This window comes from Ylistrum balloti, unplaced genomic scaffold (assembly GCF_031769215.1).
Source record: "Ylistrum balloti isolate Yb309-2 unplaced genomic scaffold, AGI_CSIRO_Ybal_v1 Utg371088, whole genome shotgun sequence".
Lineage (NCBI taxonomy): Eukaryota > Metazoa > Mollusca > Bivalvia > Pectinida > Pectinidae > Ylistrum > Ylistrum balloti.
In genome coordinates this window covers 836,042-857,690 of record NW_026782600.1, presented here as the reverse complement: position 1 = coordinate 857,690, position 21,649 = coordinate 836,042, and the positions used below count along the sequence as shown (strand labels likewise).

The 21,649-nt window shown below is 34.1% G+C and overlaps 2 protein-coding genes across 2 annotated transcripts; one reads left to right on the top strand and one right to left on the bottom strand.

Moving 5' to 3' along the window:
- Positions 1–604: 604 nt before the first annotated feature.
- On the bottom strand, positions 605–16,059 carry LOC132560631 (vacuolar protein sorting-associated protein 35-like). Its single transcript, XM_060225293.1, has 17 exons — positions 15,971–16,059; positions 15,298–15,399; positions 14,677–14,773; positions 14,414–14,537; positions 13,525–13,710; positions 12,765–12,981; positions 12,131–12,214; positions 11,576–11,685; positions 11,219–11,315; positions 10,587–10,735; positions 9,248–9,455; positions 8,733–8,888; positions 7,575–7,697; positions 6,615–6,794; positions 5,126–5,362; positions 4,740–4,883; positions 605–2,206 (listed from the first exon to the last, which is right to left on the bottom strand). Exons 1-17 carry the CDS (start codon positions 15,971–15,973, stop codon positions 2,027–2,029), a joined length of 2,397 nt encoding a protein of 798 aa, XP_060081276.1. The 5' UTR covers positions 15,974–16,059; the 3' UTR covers positions 605–2,026.
- Positions 16,060–16,585: 526 nt separating this feature from the next.
- On the top strand, positions 16,586–21,446 carry LOC132560641 (origin recognition complex subunit 6-like). The gene is made up of 7 exons (XM_060225304.1): positions 16,586–16,669; positions 16,787–16,925; positions 17,966–18,129; positions 18,935–19,024; positions 19,820–19,932; positions 20,236–20,313; positions 20,549–21,446. The coding sequence occupies exons 1-7, from the start codon at positions 16,605–16,607 to the stop codon at positions 20,701–20,703; spliced, it is 804 nt and encodes a 267-aa protein (XP_060081287.1). The 5' UTR covers positions 16,586–16,604; the 3' UTR covers positions 20,704–21,446.
- The last annotated feature ends 203 nt before the right edge of the window (positions 21,447–21,649 follow it).

Below are 21,649 nucleotides of genomic sequence, written 5' to 3'. Positions count from 1 at the left end.
AAATGGAATTATTGTTTGCAAAAGTATTGGCGATGATGTGTCTCGATGTTAGTGATAAATTGATACTGGTTTGAATGAAAAAGAACGCATGTTTGTACAGGCACGGTTTTTACCGCGCCGGATGTGCATAGGTTTCTCGTCACACCTGGTTGATTTTGAACATTGGTTAGGGTGATAGGCAGGGTGCACTTTTATTTCCGCGATTTTTATACAGCTATGTATATTTAATACAAAATTAATAACAATTTTCCAAGTTGCGTTTTTTTTTCGTTTCAGTATATTTTGACCTCTTGCCTTCGTACAGCAATATCAGTAGTAGTATCTCTGTTGTAGTGTTTCGCGTATTTTGAGATCTTAGAAAAATTTGGATAAGGTTTAAGGAAGTTACCTGGGTAAATCAGGTGTAGTGTTTCATGTAGAATCTTAAATATCTATGTGTATGTGTGGGGAAGAGGGTACTTGTTGATTGCACACCAGAGGTAGATCACTGCAACCTACATTCAACATTTGACCTGCATAACCTTCTATAATAACCTTTGAATCTTTTCCAGTAGGAGTATATTTTGCCAAGAAAATGATAATATATAACTCAAGGTACCACCTGAATAATTTATTGGTTGACATATACTTGTATTTAACTGCATATCTACTTGAATAAACGAGAAAAAATGCACTGTAAAGACATATACCAAACACTGTCAAGCAGCACTTACATAGGGCTGACACAAGCACACCATCTTCTACAGGTGTATAATGGCAAAACTTCCTCACAGGCATTAACCTTGTTTCAATACATGAACATATTAAGCAGTTAATATTTTTTACATCAAAATGACTTAATTTTACTTGAAATGTAAAAAGAAATCTACTGGAGGAAAACTTTTCCAGTTATGCTACTGTAACTCTTGAGAATAAGTTGTCATACTGTCATTAGTTTTGGAATAATCTTGAAAACTAGCTCAGTGTCTACGCTTCCTTATTCATATGTAACTTCAAGTTGTAGACTGAGTGACAGGTGATTCATTCTACAATTCAAATGGTCAATGTACTCATTAAGTAATAATTTAGCACTTCTTTATGAATTTTAACACAGGATATTTTCAATACACTGTATTAATTTTGAAATCATTTAGCACTTCTAAATGAATTCTAATGGGCGAACTTAATATTTTCAATAGCCTTTCCTCAACAATGAATAGATTAGTTTTTAGGTCAGTCTATTCATTTCCAAACTTTTATTTTAAAAAAGTGCAACAAATAAGTCCCATATATATATATAAATACTATGTATATCTGTTTTTAGGCAATTGAGCGTACTTGTTCGGCATGAGTGAGAAATTGAATGAGGCATCATAATTCAAAGAAAGTTTATCTAAAATGTGAAAAGTTAAAAGGGTTTGTTTTTTGATATTGATTAAAAATCTTAAACACTGACATGGAAATATTCATGATCAGCGGTAAGTCACAATATTATTAGAACAAGAAACAGTACATAGGACAAAGTTACAACTTCAATGACAGGGAAACCCAACTGACCTTATGACCTATTGCACTGGTCATTACTTCTCACTCCTGCCTAGACTATAGTGAAGTCCTAAGTGAATTGTATCTTCTACAGGTATAGGCCATTCTAACTTGACATAAAACGTTACAAAACAGAATTTTTTAAAATGCTCTTAGTCGTTCTAGACACCAGTTCAGCGTTTGATATCTGATTAGTATCCTCCATTCTCCAATGAAATGATGCAGGCTGTGTGAAAACCAGTAGAGTTCCTATTAAATTATGAAAACTCCAAGAAAGAAAATGGAGCTAAGTAAATATGAAATTGCAGAGACATTATCACTACATACACGATGGTTTTGAATAACATCTTTGTTAATAATGGTCACTTTCCTTAACTTCAGCTGAAACACAGGTGGTTGTTGTGGTCCTCCATCTCACAATGATTCCTTGAGCATTTACATGATCATAGAAACTGTTGAAGCATGACCACCTGCCAACCTAATGGCCAATTAAGGAGTCTGTTCATATTGTCAGTGCATCGTATGATGGACCATCAGGCTCTGGGTTGTTTTTTCTCAGTTGTAAATGTTCTGTTGTGTTTTGGAAATGTTTGTGTATTTGTTCTGTTTCTTCATTGGCTTCTAAGTTTGGTATTAATTCTTTGATTTTGGTAATTAACTGGATCAACACTTGAACGGTTATCTGAAAAATAGAAATAAATTATGCTTCAAATACTGTAGATAAACATTTCCATCATGTTTAATCACCAGTCAATAAAATTGATAGAGTATACATATATATACACTGGAGAAGGGTTTTATATATATGTAAAATATAGTTAATGACAATACGCAAGTGATAGTATAAAGAAAATTGTTTCAAAAAAAACACAAGAAAAAGTAAAGTTAGCATTTTGCATAACGTTTTCACAGCTTATCAGGTATATACATTGTATCTCTCTTTATCAGGTATACACAATGTATCTCTCTTTATCAGGTATATACATTGTACCTCTCTTTATCAGGTATATATATTGTATCTCTCTTTATCAGATGTATACATTGTATCTCTCTTTATCAGGTATACACAATGTATCTCTCTTTATCAGGTATATATATTGTATCTCTCTTTATCAGATGTATACATTGTATCTCTCTTTATCAGGTATACACAATGTATCTCTCTTTATCAGGTGTATACATTGTATCTCTCTATCAGGTACATACATTATATCTCTCTATCAGGTATATACATTGTATCTCTCTTTATCAGGTATATACATTGTATCTCTCTTTATCAGGTATACACAATGTATCTCTCTTTATCAGGTATATACATTGTACCTCTCTTTATCAGGTATATATATTGTATCTCTCTTTATCAGATGTATACATTGTATCTCTCTTTATCAGGTATACACAATGTATCTCTCTTTATCAGGTATATATATTGTATCTCTCTTTATCAGATGTATACATTGTATCTCTCTTTATCAGGTATACACAATGTATCTCTCTTTATCAGGTGTATACATTGTATCTCTCTATCAGGTACATACATTATATCTCTCTATCAGGTATATACATTGTATCTCTCTTTATCAGGTATATACATTGTATCTCTCTTTATCAGGTATACACAATGTATCTCTCTTTATCAGGTGTATACATTGTATCTCTCTCTATCAGGTATATACATTGTATCTCTCTTTATCAGGTGTATACATTGTATCTCTCTTTATCAGGTGTATACATTGTATCTCTCTTTATCAGGTGTATACATTGTATCTCTCTTTATCAGGTATATACATTGTATCTCTCTTTATCAGGTATATACATTGTATCTCTCTTTATCAGGTGTATACATTGTATCTCTCTTTATCAGTTGTATACATTGTATCTCTCTTTATCAGGTATATACATTGTATCTCTCTTTATCAGGTGTATACATTGTATCTCTCTTTATCAGGTGTATACATTGTATCTCTCTTTATCAGGTGTATACATTGTATCTCTCTTTATCAGGTGGCTACATTGCATCTCTCTTAAGCAGGTGTATACAGTGTACTTAACTTGCCACGTATAAAACTACTTCTTTGAAATTGCTGAGTGTCAGTGTTACAGTGTGACAAACAGATGAAGTATATAAATGCCACTGGAAAATTTACTGCCATTTGAGAATATTTCAACTCACTGTCAAATATCTTACTATGCCATTTGGTACTCAATACACCTGTAATAGTCCACGTGTTTAATTTCAATTGTATAAAACTAACAATCTCAACTTTTTTTGGTGGGTGGTTTAGAAAGCCTTGATAAATGTTGGTTTAACTATCTTTATCTTTTACCTGATATAGTGTGATCTTATTCCATAAAACCGTAAGTAACATGATAGTCCGTAACAATTTATATACAAACTGTAGAGACTTACAAAGAGCAATACGCCATTAGTACAATTTTTCTTGTATGTAGTGGTTTAGGGACTAACCTGGTCACAACCTTTCTCGTAATAGTATATATAGTGGTTTAGGGACTTACCTGGTCACAACCTTTCTCGTAATAGTATATATAGTGGTTTAGGGACTTACCTGGTACAATCTTTCTCGAAATAGTATATATAGTGGTTTAGGGACTTACCTGGTCACAACCTTTCTCGTAATAGTATATATAGTGGTTTAGGGACTTACCTGGTACAATCTTTCTCGAAATAGTATATATAGTGGTTTAGGGACTTACCTGGTCACAACCTTTCTCGTAATAGTATATATAGTGGTTTAGGGACTTACCTGGTACAATCTTTCTCGAAATAGTATATATAGTGGTTTAGAGAATTACCTGGTCACAACCTTTCTCAAAATAGTATGTATAGTGGTTTAGAGAATTACCTGGTCACAACCTTTCTCGAAATAGTATATATATAGTGGTTTAGAGACTTACCTGGTCACAACCTTTCTCAAAATAGTATGTATAGTGGTTTAGAGAATTACCTGGTCACAACCTTTCTCGAAATAGTATATATATAGTGGTTTAGAGACTTACCTGGTCACAACCTTTTTGTAATAGTATATATAGTGGTTTCGGGACTTACCTGGTCACAACCTTTTTGTAATAGTATATATAGTGGTTTCGGGACTTACCTGGTCACAACCTTTCTTGTAATAGTATATATAGTGGTTTCGGAACTTACCTGGTCACAACCTTTTTGTAATAGTATATATAGTGGTTTCGGGACTTACCTGGTCACAACCTTTCTCGTAATAGTATATATAGTGGTTTAGCAGTTCCACGTAAAGCTGAACCTGCACAGAGTCATCCATACATTGGTTTGCTATCTTCACTCCTTTCTTTAGACAATCTGCAACTCTTTTTCCATCTTGCATCTGGAAAAAATAATCACTTATTTTAAACTACATTACAAAATATTTCGTTTCTTAATATATTCACATGTCAATATTTATTTCTCAGCTCAAGTTCAGAAAAAAATGTTTTCAATGTAGAAAAAAATTGTCTTTATCCTCACGCTGTATAATTAGATCTGATAAAGCATACTTTGAACACCAATGAATCAGCTATACACAGACCACAGTATTGCATGATATCTCAGTAACAAAGAAATTCTCACTGGTCCATCAGATGTTGAGGTTTTGCCTGACCAGAACAGATGTGAACATGTTGATACTCCACGACACTGGTCAGGTTTCTTAAGAAGCTTGGATGCAGCCAAAGCACACTGAGTGCGCAGGGGCTCATGGTTCTCTTCCCCAAAGCAAGACATCTGTTCCAGTGTGCCGATGATAAGGGTGATTGCTGCTAACTGTGCCTTACTATCACTGATCTCATCCTCATACAGAGAGAATGCCTGAAGAAATCACAGAACACAATGTACTGGCTTAAAGTATAAATTGGAAAACACAATCAATTCTACAATAACCAAGGAACATTGTATGTTCCTATTACACATGGATGTCGTTAATCAGAGAGCAGTAGTCAGATTGCTTATCCAGAGCAAGATGACAGTATTTACTTAATTCATTAAAAGTGAATCAAGTTTATACAAAGATGTACTTTCTCTTTTTCAGGATAAGCAATCCATATACATGTGGATCAGAGATCAATCTCCTCATTTGATGCCATTAACTTTCATTATCAGGATTTAAAATTTTAAAGTAAATAAAATTATTAGACATAATTGGCAATGTTTGAGAAAACCACTTCAACCAGGTGAATGTTCATCTAACCTTTGACTTTTTTATCGATGTTAATAGAATCAGAAAGCAGGGCTCTCGATCTGCAAGATTTGGGGCCAAATTCCCAATGCAAACTAGTATCTTTTTTTTCCAATTTAGACCCCAAATTCCCCAATTCTAAGGAAATCAACGTTATTTTCCCCAATTGTAAGGGCCCTGGGCCCCATTCCCAAATTGGGTGTGAGAGCCCTGGATAGCAATATTGATGGTATATTTCTGAAAAAATCCAGAGAATTATGAAACTAAAAAAAAACAGCGATGAAAATTCTCCATTCAACTCATCAACTGTCATGTTTGATTTTGAATAAATTCTGTACCAGTACAAAACTTAAACATAATGACAAGGTGACAAAGTGGTGATGCCAAGAAGATATTCTGAAGCATGTAAACATGGAAAGTATTAAAATTTCATTTTGTGTGCTGATATCAATTTTTTCTATTTTTCCCCCTTTTACTGCACACTGGTTAATCCATCCAAAAGGGCACTGGTTTATACCTAAATGAGAATTCTTGTATTTCTATCTGTTATATATACTATATGTCTCATATATTTATAACATCTTAATCTAAATGCATATATAATGAATAAACACATTTTAGCACTTTTCTTATCTAACACTTTTTACACTTAAAGAACTGAACTGTGATTGTGCTAATTGCATTTTGTTGTTTATCAACAATTACACTTACTATAATACGCTAGAATCTGTTTCCATTCAATCATAGACCTTTAAATAATACTTCACATTTTAATGAAAGCTGAATCACTTTGTTCCTTGCTTAAACTTAAGTCACAGAGATAAAGACATGAAAATACAACAAAATCCCTATCCATGCACAAAAGTATTAATTCACAATACATACTTGAGACATGAACTCATAAGCCACAGTTTCATGGTTTTCGAACTCGATCTGTCCTGCAGCCATGGCTCCCTGTAGAAATAGCCTCAGTGGGATTTCAGCCATCTCTGCTTTTATCAGAGCTCCTATTGTCTGGTGACAAAACTGGAAAATCTTCTGACATTTCCTCTCCCAGTTCTCATCCTGGAATAATGACACAATACAATCTATTAAAACAGATTAAACCGATTTTAGGGTTAGAATGTAAATGCTGAAGCCAACCCTATACCAGTGTAGATAACAAGTCTACATGTAATTGATTTCTGTACCTCAGTATAAATATTTTTGTTTTATCAATGAGACAACCAATGAAGCCTTAGTAGTAAGACTACTCTAGATAAAGAGGGACAACTGGATAAACTGTAAACTGATAGAGTGACAACTGGATTAATGGTGAACTTATGTGAGACAACTGGATTAATGGTGAACTGATAGTGGGACAACTGGATTAATGGTGGATTGATAGTGGGACAACTGGATTAATGGTGGACTGATAGTGAGACAACTGGATTAATGGTGGACTGATAGTGGGACAACTGGATTAATGGTGGACTGATAGTGGGACAACTGGATTAATGGTGGATTGATAGTGAGACAACTGGATTAATGGTGGACTGATAGTGGGACAACTGGATTAATGGAAGACTGATAGTGGGACAACTGGATTAATGGTGGACTGATAGTGAGACAACTGGATTAATGATGGACTGATAGTGGGACAACTGGAATGATACTGGGTAGATAGTGAGACAACTAGATCAACCATGTTAATGGTAGACTAATAGTGGGATATAACTCATACAGAGTGATGCAGACAATGTATAAAGCATCCCATCATCATGGAGGGCCAATTTCTTAACATTAAGGTTAATCACACGCGAACAGTTGTCTTGTGTAGACATACAGGTAAATTTCACCACTCACCTCTTCCTGGTGATCACGATATCTCATGGCAAGTCTGTATGCAGCAAAGACAATCGGTGGTAGGGTGAACTTTATCCTTTGATCACCCCCACTGCCAAAGTGTTTTCGTGCTGTGTTCAGAATCTGAAGGGAAAAATAAAATTGTTATAAATATCTTTAAGCATGAACCCAATTCACTTTTGAATCAATTATGTCACCTATTTTATGGTCTTTATATTACACATTCTATAATTACAATGTAGGAATGTTGTTTCTTGTGTGTTGTGCACATATCACATACTTTGCATATCTATGCTGTGTGATATATTATAATACCTCATCTTTGTAAAAGTGTTAATGATTTTTCTGTCAGGGGAACAAAATATTGTATTTCCCAAGCAAAATAAAACATTACATTTCCCTGAAGCATTTGCCTCCATGTTGAGTTTATGTCATATACTGCTGGAGAACTGTTTGTTGACAATGTCAGACAAGGGAAACAACATAACAATGTAAAGACATCATATTTGATGTAATTTGGAAAACGGGAATGCCCAAAATTTACAAAAAAAACCCAAAAAAAAACAAAAAACAAAACAAAAAAACAGTAACAAAGTGTTTCGACAATGTTTAAATCTCCAAAAACAGGACATCTCTTTTCTGAATACAAAAATGTTGATGATGGTGTTAATGTTATATTTTTGTTTTTTTGGTTTGATTTTTGGTAAAAAAAAAATTACTACCCTAGTTGCTGGGATTTCTTTAAGTTTATTTATCTCCAATGACATACTTCCTCAGGACATGCTCTCAGGAAATAGGAGACCTTTGTGTAAATAAATCTTCACATTTCTGGGAACCAAGGCCATCAATGTGTAGTATCTACAAACGATGTTTTACATTGTGTTTCTTAGTTTTAATTTCCTTGTTTGCTGGATCAATCACCATGTGAAGATCCAGGGTCATTTTGAGGAAGTTTCCTTGAAGAGTAGCTGGTAGCTAACTTAATGAACATCATGCAAGAGACCCATTGTGTCTATGATATCAGTTTCCTGGAAAATACAATGTGACCTAGATAGGATTGGACCATGCACCTCAGCTTGCACTAATTTGATGTTCTATAGACTGAGTGATTGCTGTGATGTGTCTAGATAGTGTTAGATTGTCTACAAATTGTCTTACAAGATATTGTTGGTTCAGGTCCTCTGCTTGTAACAGATATATAAATCTTCCCATAATGCCCTGTTCCTCTGCAAAATCCTCAGGATCTTCTGGCTCCTCAGGCTGGTCATTTTGGTCTTGTACTAAAACATTTACAATGTTCAGGATACTGTCCACCTACAAAAGTGTGGGACACAAATGTTTTAGTCAGTAGAATAAAAAGTCTGAGAATGGCTTGCCATCAAATACCAGTACATACTACAAGGAATACAGGTCTAGCCAATCACAAAAGAGTTAACACTCAATGTAGGGAACATAGTCAATTAAATTAATTATACCAGTATATACTGCAAGGAAGATGTAGGGGATATTGAAGTAGCCAATCAAGTAACAGTTCACACCCTAGGGTTGCAAAATCACAACATTTCAACATCCATAGAAGTAAATCCCCAAAAAGGCAGTATACAATATTCTGTCTTGACACATTCTAAACAAAAGTTCTGTTCTTTGGAAAATATAGTGGATGTCAAACTCACATGTTCTTGTGTGGGTATAAATGTGTCATTCTCCAGTACATTATTGATGATGTAGCAGCTCATTATTTTCCTACTTTTAAAGTCAAAGTATTCAAACAGGGGTCCAAAGTGTCCTAGCTGAAGCACGATCAGCACATTGTTGTAGCTGTCCACCGGGATCTTCATCAGTCTCATCAATTCTTTAGAGACCGGACTGCCATGCTCCAAACTGTGAACAGAGATTTGTGTTAGTGAAGCAAACCATCACAGCATAAATATATCATAATCATATGACAAGAATCCTGGTAATTAGGCCTAATCAGATCTGTTATCTCATTGATATCTATGTTATATTCTATTTCTTTGTGCAATATGTAACTGGCAGTGTATGGTGCTCCTAAAGTAAACCTGTTGGTTCCTTTGAGAACCAAACATTATTTACTTGTATTGACCAAGACTTACATGGTGGATAAAGTTGATGAAACAGAAGATGCTTACTCTTCAGGAATGCCTTGTCTTATTCTCCTTGTATTCTTTTGTAAATCTGTCTTTTAGTGTGCATATTTTGCCCTCGTATTATTTAATTTAAGTTTGGATTATGATTTATTTCATTGTTTCTTATCTGTTGCTATTCAATGAATTTACAAAACTAGAGTATCAGTGAAAATGATGAATGCTCCCCAAAAACAACTTTATTGCCTAACTGGACACAAAATTTTAACTAAGTACAATAATTCTGTAATAAAGACCCAGAATTTGGTACACTGCACATCATCTTAGTATGATCAATGCATATATCATGTTTCATTATCCCTGTTTTAATGAAGGCAAAGTTATCCTCAGGACAGGAAATTTAACAAAGGGCAGTAACTCTGTAAATAAGAATTGAAGACCTGAATTCGGCTCACTACATATCGTCTTAGTATGCCATATGTATACATTAAGTTTCATGATCCATGTTTAACTGTGGACAAAGTAATACTCAGGAAAGGAAATTTTAACAAAGGGCAGTAACTCTAATTATGGGTTTGAAAGCCCTGGATTTGGCACACTGCACCTCCTCTTAGTATATCCAACACATGGGATGACCGTACACGCATTCACTAACAACACAAGGGATGACTGCACACTCTTTCATTAACAACAGAGTGGTGGCACACTGCACCTCCTCTTAGTATATCCAACACATGGGATAACCGTACACGCATTCACTAACAACACAAGGGATGACTGCACACTCTTTCATTAATAACAGAGTGGGTGGCCCTTCACTCATTCATCAACAACACAAAGAATGGCTGGACACTCAGTCATTAACAACACAAGGGAAGGTCTCCTTCTCACACACTATGATACCTACTGGTCAAGGTTGAGTCGATTGAAGATTTCCTCTGTTGTTTCCAGCACTTTGTCTACATAATCTGTCTTTTCTGGGTAACACTTAAGTGCCAAATTAATCAGCGCCACCTGGAGGGATACAATGTCCTCAGGTGGCATGTCAGGTCGATTCTGCGTAATAAAGACAGGAAATATTACTCACATCAAGCAGGTTCTGTATCACTGTCACATCAGTTATCCTGTTTGTAGCTTTTAATGTACACACTCAATACATCAGTTTTACAGAAATATATCTACAAAAAGCAATTATTTGATCTTACTGATAGATTTTGGGCAAAGTTCTACAAGCATATAACAAAAATGAGTGTAATATGAGTGACAATTGACTATATATGCTGATTAATGACAGAACAATGTATAGACATGATTCTTATGTTTGTCAAGACACAATGTTGTATGCATGTATGACTTGTCTGATACTTTGTTGTTTACCTGTATGACTTGTCAAACAATGTTTAACTGTATGACTTGTCCAGCTATATTTACCTGTATGACTTGTCGAGCTATATTTATCTGTATGACTCGTCCAGTTATATTTGCCTGTATGACTTTTCCAGCTATATTTACCTGTATGACTTGTCCAGCTATATTTACCTGTATGACCTGTGAGACCTGTTGTGAAAAGATGTCAAACAGCTGAATGTCCTGTGGGATGCCTTGTCCCTCCTCATTCTGGGAAAACTGTGCCAGCCTTTTAACAAAAAGCACTTTTAATAATTATTATGTAAACAAAACGTACTGATAATGTTTTTATTTCTTAGAAATTCCCTCATTTAAATGTATGCTTTTTCCAAATCGCAACAGCTGACAATTTATACTAATGTTCAGAATGATAATGCTAGCAAAAATGTTTATGTCCGGTCCTGATGTAAACACTTTTGACTAGAAGAGTCAATAATGTGAATCTGCTGATCAATCTTAAATCTGACTTGGTTAATTATGGTACTTCACCTGTCAATAAGTGCAATGATAATGTTTTTTACATTAACACTTTCATGGAGTTCTGCACATGCTCTGAGGAATGAACTTAATGTCTGTAGATGAAAGTCATCAGGAAACACCTGAAAAGAACATAAAAACCATTAAAAAATGTATCATCTGAAAGTATGATTTGGACAAGAGATTCTAGAGGGACTCCTGGCATCCCCTCTTGTATGATCTTTATAGGTTTTAACTAAGTTGTATATTTTTCCTTCATTACTTTAAATTATTTGTTGTACTACCAAGTAGCTTGTCATACAATAACACCTTAATTATCTATCACGGAAGAGAAACTGAGAGTTTGGAAAATGATCCCTGAATTGCTTTCGGAGAAATATTGATAAACACTTTGTCGTCCATTTTGTTTTTAGCACCAGATAAAACATACATATGAATTTTAAATCTGATGACAGTTGGAAAAAATTAAAAAAAAAAACTTGAAGAATGTTCTGACAGATGTTGAACTGTAAGGGGATAGAAACCCATTAGGTACTGGAAATACATTTCAATAAGTAACGAGCTTACCTGTATAATACACTCCATCAGATATTCCTGAGCAATGGGATCTCTACAGCTCACTGCCTGTTCCAGAATTCCCGGTAATACCAACTGAAAAACAGAAACGGGAATATCTATCAAATTAATCCTTAAACGATGTTTAGAAGAATACACATGTTTGAAGCGACCTCATGGTAACATGATATTTTTTTTCTGATTTATTTCAATTATTGTATTTATATATCATGTGCAACACTCTATGAACAATGGCATTTTGTCTGGCTGCAATATGCAAATAAAGAGGAACAAGAGGCCCAGAGGACCTGTGTTGTTCACCTGAATCTTTATGACCAACATTACTATATCTGGGCCAGGTGAGCTAAAAATTAAAGTCTCAACTGATCTACCACTTATTTGGTCGGACGATTCAGGCAGTTTGACAACTCTAGTATGAAACAAGATGTGCAATTTTACATATAAAAGACAGAAAAGCTTTCCAATAAGAAAAGTTGATTTTATAGCACTAAGCATTTTGCATTTCTAAAAGCTTCTCATTAAACTTAACCATCTATTCTAATATATACTAATAACATATTATCTGAAAGTGATAGTTTCTTATGTCTGGTACAAGACTATCTTCTAACCAGGTGTAGATCCTCACCTTTTTATACTTCTCAATATCAATGCACTCAAGCTGACTTAGACGGACAAGATTTGTGCCAACCAGGATCCTCAGTTCCCGTCTCTCTTGTTCACGTTTCACACGGTCTCTTGAATGGCCCTGATGTTGCATACGCACCCACAACTTGTTCATTTCCGAAAAGTTCAACAAGATGAAGTCTATTGAATCGAGTACAGTGCCAGCCTCATAATCACCACTATTACAGAGAAACAGGCTTTTGTTATTTAAGATGTCTTAAATATTGAATTTGAAAACTCATTAAGTACAATATTCAAATCCAAAAGTACAAAGAGATTCCACGAGAAATTAATACAATGTACTATAAATCCAGTAAAACATATAGGGTATATGTCTGCTGCCTCTTTTGTTGAAACAGAGTTAAATGTAAAATCTGGTCAGGACAGAAAGTTTTAACTCAAAATGTGTCAAACCTTTGCCATAATTCAATTTTCCACTATAGAAATCCATAGCATCTTAGACCCTAAGAACTTTCATACAATTAATAGCTGCTAGAGAATTTCACAATAAAACTTTTACATATTTTACATCAATAATAATTATCAAACTACAAATTCTCACTGTAGATTTAAAGATTTAACATGTAAGCAGAGACAAAGTTAATATTACCATCTCATTTTGAATAATGATATCTATAATCATTACCATGGAAAATATGTTTGTGAACAATGAACTACAAGTTATTTCATATTCATTTATAAAAACTCTGTTTTTTTTATACCTTGATGTGTCCTCCTCACTGTCAGGAAGTACATTCTTTGTACATTGAAGAAGGTAATTCCTGAGAAAGAGACCGCGCAAAGGGTGCTGGACACCTCGACACATCTCCACAAGGTCCTTTAGGATGTCCTTCCGTGACAACTCATTTGATTTGATATATACCACACCAACAGTTATCAACAGATACCTGTAGAAAACAACAGCAGTATAACAAGAACAATCTATCAATGGCTCTCAATATCAATGTTGAAGCTCATGCTCAAACACACTTGATCCCAAATGCTGTATAATCAGTCAGAGCTGACCTGGACTGGTAAATGACATATAAGATCACAGCATTGTTTGAACCTTTCACAAGCAGTCAGGTTTTGGGTTCATGAGCTATATTTGAAAAGAATTTTCAGAGAATCACTTTATAGTACTGTAATACAGCTAAAATCATTATTTGTATATACATTGATATACAGCTGATTCAAGTCGTCAATACTAGTCAATGGTCAACTGTGATTGGAACCAGGGGAATAAAGTTTTGAATGTTAACTGATATCAAAAGCATAAGTGTGTTACTTAAATGATATAAATAATTGTATACAGGCCATTAAAACAAGACCTTTGTTTATGATTTAAAAAAAAACTTGGCCATTATTTTCTGTATACATTAGCAATCACAATCTGAGAGATGTTTTATTCAAATGATTAAATGCTTGGGAGTGTTCACATGTTCCACTCTGGTCAACATTTTTGACTGTTAAATAGCTTGTTATTATTACCATATTCCAGTACTTTTCTCAAAGAACGGTAGAAAATTCTTAATTTACATTCACACAGAAAGTTAGACAAAAAAATAGCAGGTAAAGTATCTAACAAATCTACAACAGTAAAATACTCACAATCGTGGGACAATGTTGCCTGCATATTGTACCAATTCATACAAATCTGCAACCTTGCGACCTTTTTGAAATTCATCCACTAAATACAATTCAAGGTGACGTAACTCATCAGATATCGCCATGTCTGAACAAGGTCAAGGATACCATGATTTTAGTATGATCAATATTCATATACTTTGATCTGGGAAAAAATTTGTAGAAACTGACCAATCTGCACCATGTGTGCATTGTGATAAATCTGAGAGCTAGCATGACAAGGATACAAAGTTCATAGTAACTTTTAGGGGACAACATAGATGTCCTAAGCTCCCCAAGCATGGTAGATGCATGCTTAAGACCATCCATCAGCTTTCCTTTGTCCTACATCAGTAAAGAAAATGTACAGTTGACAGAATTAACAAAAGGTATGTAAAATCTTCATTTGATTCACAGCTTATTCCATAAATCAGTCTCAGTTAAGAAAAATTCCATTCAACACTTAATGTATCATTATGAATCTTTACATTTTTACCTTTCTGGCACCTCCTATTTATATGAAAATTTGTCCATGTTAGAATTTGTGACTTGCAAGTTTTCTTGAATTTGATATCATAAATCTCCAATAGGATTTTGATATGAAAATCAATATTCATGAATACATTTAAAATCTATTGAAGAAAACTGAATTTTGATTATACATTGAAAGTTATCAAAGCCTGCATATTCTATAAATGAAATTCTGTTATGACTAGTACTGCACCCTAATACTAAGATTATTTAATATTAAAATTCAATCCAAAACCAGAACTATTTCTTAAACTGCAGGAAATATGTGTTGGGATAAAAAACTGATGTTCAATTGTTTTATATTTCATGTTGGATAACTATTTTATTGATGCACTTACCAAACATCTTTTCATCTGGAAAGACTGATTCTTGACAATGTTATTAGCTTCTTCAAGTAGTTTCTCCTGCTCCTCTTGGGGAGATAGTTGTGGTGTGGAAGGCTAAAAAGACATAAGAGGTACAGGTAAGTGTGTAAGTTTTATAGGCAAATCTTATTTGGATTGTTTTAATATTCTACTAAAGCAAATCATGTGTGTTCGCGACACGAGTGACAGGTTATATGTACAGTCCTCCACTTAAGAGTGGCATCATCTACATTTACATTTGACTTATATAACACATGCAGGTACACGTATAAGCGTAACGTCAGTGGCACAACAAAGCATAAAATCTATATGCATACCTAAATTCATAGTATAGATAATTTAATGGCTTCTGACAAAATGATGTAGATCGAACTCTCTGGACTTTAAGTTTTGTAAACATAGACAATACAACATTCACTTATAAAATAACTATTCTCCTTTAAGTTGATAAATGTTCATTCAATATATTTGTTCGGCCCCCTTATTCCTAGGTTGGTGAATGGCATTTGCTCCCTTCCTCCCCCCGCCCAACCACTTCATAAATGTCATGCGAAATATGTTTAACTTGTGGTTTTTCTTGTTTGAGAATGAACTAATTTCCTTCAAACATGGCACATCAGTATAATGGCATCGCATCACATATTACCATGACTGTTTTCACTTAATATGGACGTATAACCGGTAAATCTCGCAGTAATATCTGGTAGGAATTTTTAATGATCTTCCTCATCAACCTCCCACCATATTGGTATCATGTGACCAAGGTAGAATATAATTGAGCTTAAATTGAATCGGAGGAGATGCTTATATCCGGAAATACGTATTGCTAGTAATTTTATTATATCATACAGACATGCATATTGGAAAGAATGAATGATTTTTTCTTACATCATTTTACAAATTAATTTTCAGGCATGTAAAGGTTTCATATCAGTAATTTAAATTAGTTACCTTTTTTGCGCTGCTATTATCTATTTACATACTTTCTTGTCCTGGGGTTATTTAGAATATCAACATAAATTTTTAACTATATTGAAATATAAATAAATTCACTCATTATGGGTACAGGTACAGTAAATAATGTATAGATATAAAGCGTTTTGAAAATAAATCTCCCCGTCTTTATCCTTTACGTCATTCTTTCATCACTTTATAATGGCCTTCTGCGTGAATAACACGCTTACAATCGTCACATCATGTAACACAAACGTTACGATGGGCCAGATTCTTAATTAAAACAACATCGCGGGAAAACTGACGAAATTTTAACATTCGCGAAAATGAGTAAACAAGCGATGAGTGTAATGTCTTCAAAGCTGGGCATTTCCTCACATAGAACGATACAGTAAGTTTCTTAGATCAATGTGATTTTATAGAGAGGAATATGAGGATTTCCTCTCATTAATATGGATAACTTTTATTTTGTAATGATTTCCTGAAATGACATTGACGTGTTTTACAGGAAGGCGAAGGAATTACAACAGCTGATGGATATACGTGTTGGCAGTGGATCGCTGACAGCACTTGGTATCACAGGATCATGCCCACTTATCATGTGTCTGGACCTGGCAGCCTCGTCCACTGGACAGCCTATCACTAAGGTTATCTTCAACCTACTATATTTACGTGTATCTGGTAATACGTCCACTTCCTTGTAATAAGCAGGGTTAGGTATATTACTACTCGGTAAAATAACAGACCAATGCTTTTTTTTTTTTTTTTTTGACTTTTTCATATAAGCCCAACCCTAGTTTAAATTCATCTTCAATACTTTAGTGGTTACGTGCACGATTGCAGGGACGTATATGCTCTTTGCACATCTGGAAAATTTTGTAACAAAATTGAAGGTTTCATTTGAGACACCTTGTGGATAAGACGAGAACACTAGTTTGATCCTGTGATGTACATCAATTTAAATGAATTAGGACATCACATAACAGAATGACCTACTGGCTTTGAAGTTGGCTGTCGCTCCAATGTGATCTTCAAAGGAGCGTAGCATTCTGTGACTGGTCAAATTTTTTTCTCCCGAAACCTACTCTAGACCAATCAAATTACTCTGCTTAGTACATCAATTTTGCCATTAAATGTTCAAGGGATACAGAGAGTGAATGTTTTCTTAACTCCTGGATGGTCCAAATATTCTGACACTATGTCCCTGTTTTGAGAAGATGAATGTCAGAACTTTGGCCAAATGTAATGTGAGGGAAAAATCATCTTGTACCAGGGTTGGTATACATATGATCTATATGGAAATTAATGAAATGATCATTTTCACATGCATGCTCAACTTGTCCACCCAACCCCCTTACTTTCAGTAAAATGCATTGTACTGACCGTCTTTGGTTATTGTAGCATAAATTTTATTAATGTATTTTTGTGGTTTAACAAGGTAAAAGAAATAGCTGCTTTTGTTTCTGTGATGGAAGTACAGTGTTCTAATTGTACTGTTTTTCCTTGTCTTAACAAATCATGATTTTTAACTGAGGATGTAATTTTTGTAAGAGTGTTGGAAGCAGAAACCATGATCATTGAAAATTTATGAAACACTCATGAAGTGTCTTATACAGTAGCTATATGTGATATGCTGCAGTGTCTCCATGAAAGAATTTGCACATAAAATTGTATATTTTTGTAACAGACAGAAGCCATTCGTCTTTCTGGTGTGAATAAGAAAGTGTATTCCAATGGTCTGAGGGCCCTGGAGAGTATGTTGGAGATTGAGGTCAAACAAACTATCAAAGACCTTGCTGTACAGTTTGGCTGTTCAGGGGCAGTAACTCTAGCTGAACAGGCCCTTCAGAGGTAAATGTTCAATCAACAATGGACACCTGTGTCCATGATAAAAAATGGCTGTGATATGTTAATTTATTAAAGAATGATAATGTATGTATGTGGTACTCCCTTTGACAAATATAGAAAGTCCAATTAAGCTTTGTTCAATAAAACAACAGAGTCTGGTTTTTACCAACTTGATATCCAAGTCCAGTATGTGTAAGTATACTTCTTGTCACTGGTTAATTGAATTGTTTGGTGAAATTACTGTTTGTTCTGGCTAAGCACTTTGCTTAACTCTCTAAAGATTGATTTTTTATTAAGAATAATTAAGAAATTAAAAAATAATTTGTATTATATTAGTTGCTTTCTTTTTGATGTGTGATGCTTAATGTCTACGTGCCATTTTAAGGGGATGTCTATCTGTTACATCCTGTCCCATCCCGAAAATTGAAAACCTTGCAATTTTTTTTATTGGTTATGGTAAAGGTAAAGCTGTTGTCAAAATGTAATCTATAATTTAATTTATTTCATTGCCCTTTGAAAACCTCTCAACAGTTTAGGTTCAGCATTACCCAATACATGCCTGATTATATTAAGGTTGGCATCAGTTAAGGTAAACTTCCATCTAGTATATTTATAAATAGATATGGCAACTATGACATTCATGTTTTAAAGGTATGGCGTATTTTCTATTTTCTATTTATCATATATCATGCAGATGTGTGTATGAAATGGTTTTGGAATTTGTTTGAATATGGATGATTTTTACTTGTCACTTGAAGGTGACATTTAGATATAGATATTGACATAATGTTGTCTTGTGTGATTATAGATATGAAGAAAGTCATAACAGTAAGTCCTGTTCTCAGATGGACTTCTCTGCCCCTATGTTCCAAGCCTCAGCTCTGTATGCTGCCTGCAGGTAAGGATTTCACTAGAGAGGGTGTAATTATATTCTGGTTAAACATGATAAATTTGATAGGAAGCCCCTAGCGAGGGAGGGATGGAATGCCTAAATTCTGTCCAAATTTGGTCTGAGACGTGTGGGGGAAGGGATCAGTTTTGTATGAACAGCGGGTTCTGGCCCCCAGAGGAGGAAGGAGAAGGGCCTACTAGTGGAAATAGAGCAAATTCTTCAAAATTCTCCCTCTGTTGGAACTGGACATTCTTGGTGAGGAGAACAAAGATTTGTACAAACAGTGCAGCTAATCCCCATTCGGTTTGGTTTGCAGCTAATCCCCATTCGGTTTGGTGAGGAGAACACCAAACTAATAGTCTATTTAATTGCTGATTCCTGGTTAAGAAATTGGAAATTCAAATCATACTTAGTCATATCTTAAGTTTGATTTTAATTGTTGTCAAATACTTTTGGACTAGAATATGTTAAGCTCTGTAAAGTGTGTATGTAGCTCTTTTTCTTCCATCTATCAGAATTGAACTTGATTTCAACATTGTAGCTTCATAGTTTTTCACTGTAGAAATCTGTGAATTTTTGTTAAGGTTTGTATTTTTCTTTTTCAGTTAAAATCAAAAATTTTTGTTGTAAATTTGTAACTTTTTTTCTGAGCAAAATCCAAAAAGTGACTCTTGGTGATGAAATTTATTTCGTTGGTTATTTCTGATTCATAGGACTGTAGCTTTTATAAGAAGGGTTGAAATATTTGCAATCAAGGAAAGAAATATTTTAAGAGGTATTTGTTTTTCAAAATGACACCAGGAAATTGAAGACAAAAGTTGATAGAAAAAAAATTGTGGAGGTGTGTGGAATCAAGCGGACAACTTTTGATCGCCTGGTGGCAGATCTTGAAAAACAAGTGGAGACAATCATTGGTATGGATAACTGAGTGATGATATTGTGTATAGTAAAGAATTTAGTGTTTCATATTTTCACAGTGTTTGTGTTACAATTTTTTACTTCAATATTTAGTGCTTGTAGGAAACTAAAATATTGGTTACTTCAATTTGTTAGAAAGATTTTAATGAAACTTTGAATCTGAAGCCTTATGCTGTAGTATACTCTTAGGGATTTAAATATCAGACAATAAAAAAAAAATTTAAAAAAATTATAGAACAGGACGTGTTATTTAGAAATGTCAGTTAGATGTCAATAAAACAACTTGTCTTCTTTTTAAGGTGAACAAAGCAAGGTGAAATCAACCAATCAAAAACGGCGACAGTCGTTGATGGATGATGTTGAGCGTCATATGAAAGGTAAACTTTAGTTCTAAAGACAAATATGTTGAAGACATCCTTTCTGCTCTGATCAGTTATACATGACAAGGTAGTCTCAATCCTCATCACTATTGAAAGCTGATGGTATAATCAACTGAACAAGAACTATAGCTATTTTTCTTTGTTTTTATCTTTATAAAGTGATAAAAGCAGCATACATTACCTAAAATGTGCAAGTTGAATTCAAGTTGATTTCAATGTTTTACTCTCACAGAGGAGGAAAGTAAACGAACAAAGATTGAAGATTCAGAGGAGAGTGGTGGAAATGTTGATTATAAAGACTGGAAAAGGAGAATTCTAGAGAAAGCTTTAAAAGCTAAAGAGACAGCTATGGCAGATAAGGACACAAATAATGCTGATGACTCTTGATGTTTCTACATTTGAATATGAGGTCACATTTGAATATGAGGTCTAATTTGGAGCATTTTTGAGATATAAAGTTACAGACACCAATCTTTAAATATTTCCTGTGGTATATATGTGGATTGATAACTGTTTTACCTTACTAAGACACCAACCTCCAAACGTCATTTGCAATATAATTTGTATTTAAAGCAATATGCTACAATTATCAGTGGTACAAATCTCCTTTTGAAAGAGCTCCACTTTTGTCAGTGTACAAAATGTTCTTGTTATGAATGGTTCTGTGAACTTGTGAGAAATTAATGCCTGCAGAATTTCGACAAGTTTAAATTTTCTTGGCAAGTAATTCTGATAAGTCAGGAAATCTTTAAATGTGTGATGAGACATTTCAAGTTTATTTACAAACTAGTTTCGCTTACTAGCCTCAAAAATATGGCCGTCCGCATATTAGGTCATATTGCTTCTCTCAGCTTTCCTCTGCATTCCATCTTCTTTACGACATCACAGTCTTTGGAACAGTTAATATTTATGTGTACTGATAAAACAATTGCAGGAAAGTTGTTTTCCTTCTTTGAATCTTTGCATCGGAGTTGGAGAAAAAAGAAACCCAACTCATTCTGAGTAATTTTCAAATTCAGGGCCTGCGACCCCTTAATTACAGAGTTATTGCCCTGTAATGTAAAATAATTTATTTTTGTAGGGAATTTCATACATTTGTTTTACTGTGTACTTTTAGTCCATGATTTCATATGTCCATGAAGTGTATTGAGAGACATTCATCAACAAAATCCCTAGTGATTTTTTGAAAAAAAAACCCACGAAAATTCAGACCCACAAAAAAATATACAGAAGTCTTTTATGTTTACTCATTCATATTGATGATTTAAATCAATGATATGAACTTCTTGTTTATTTAGAATAAACACATGTCCATGTATTCAAATTAGGTAAA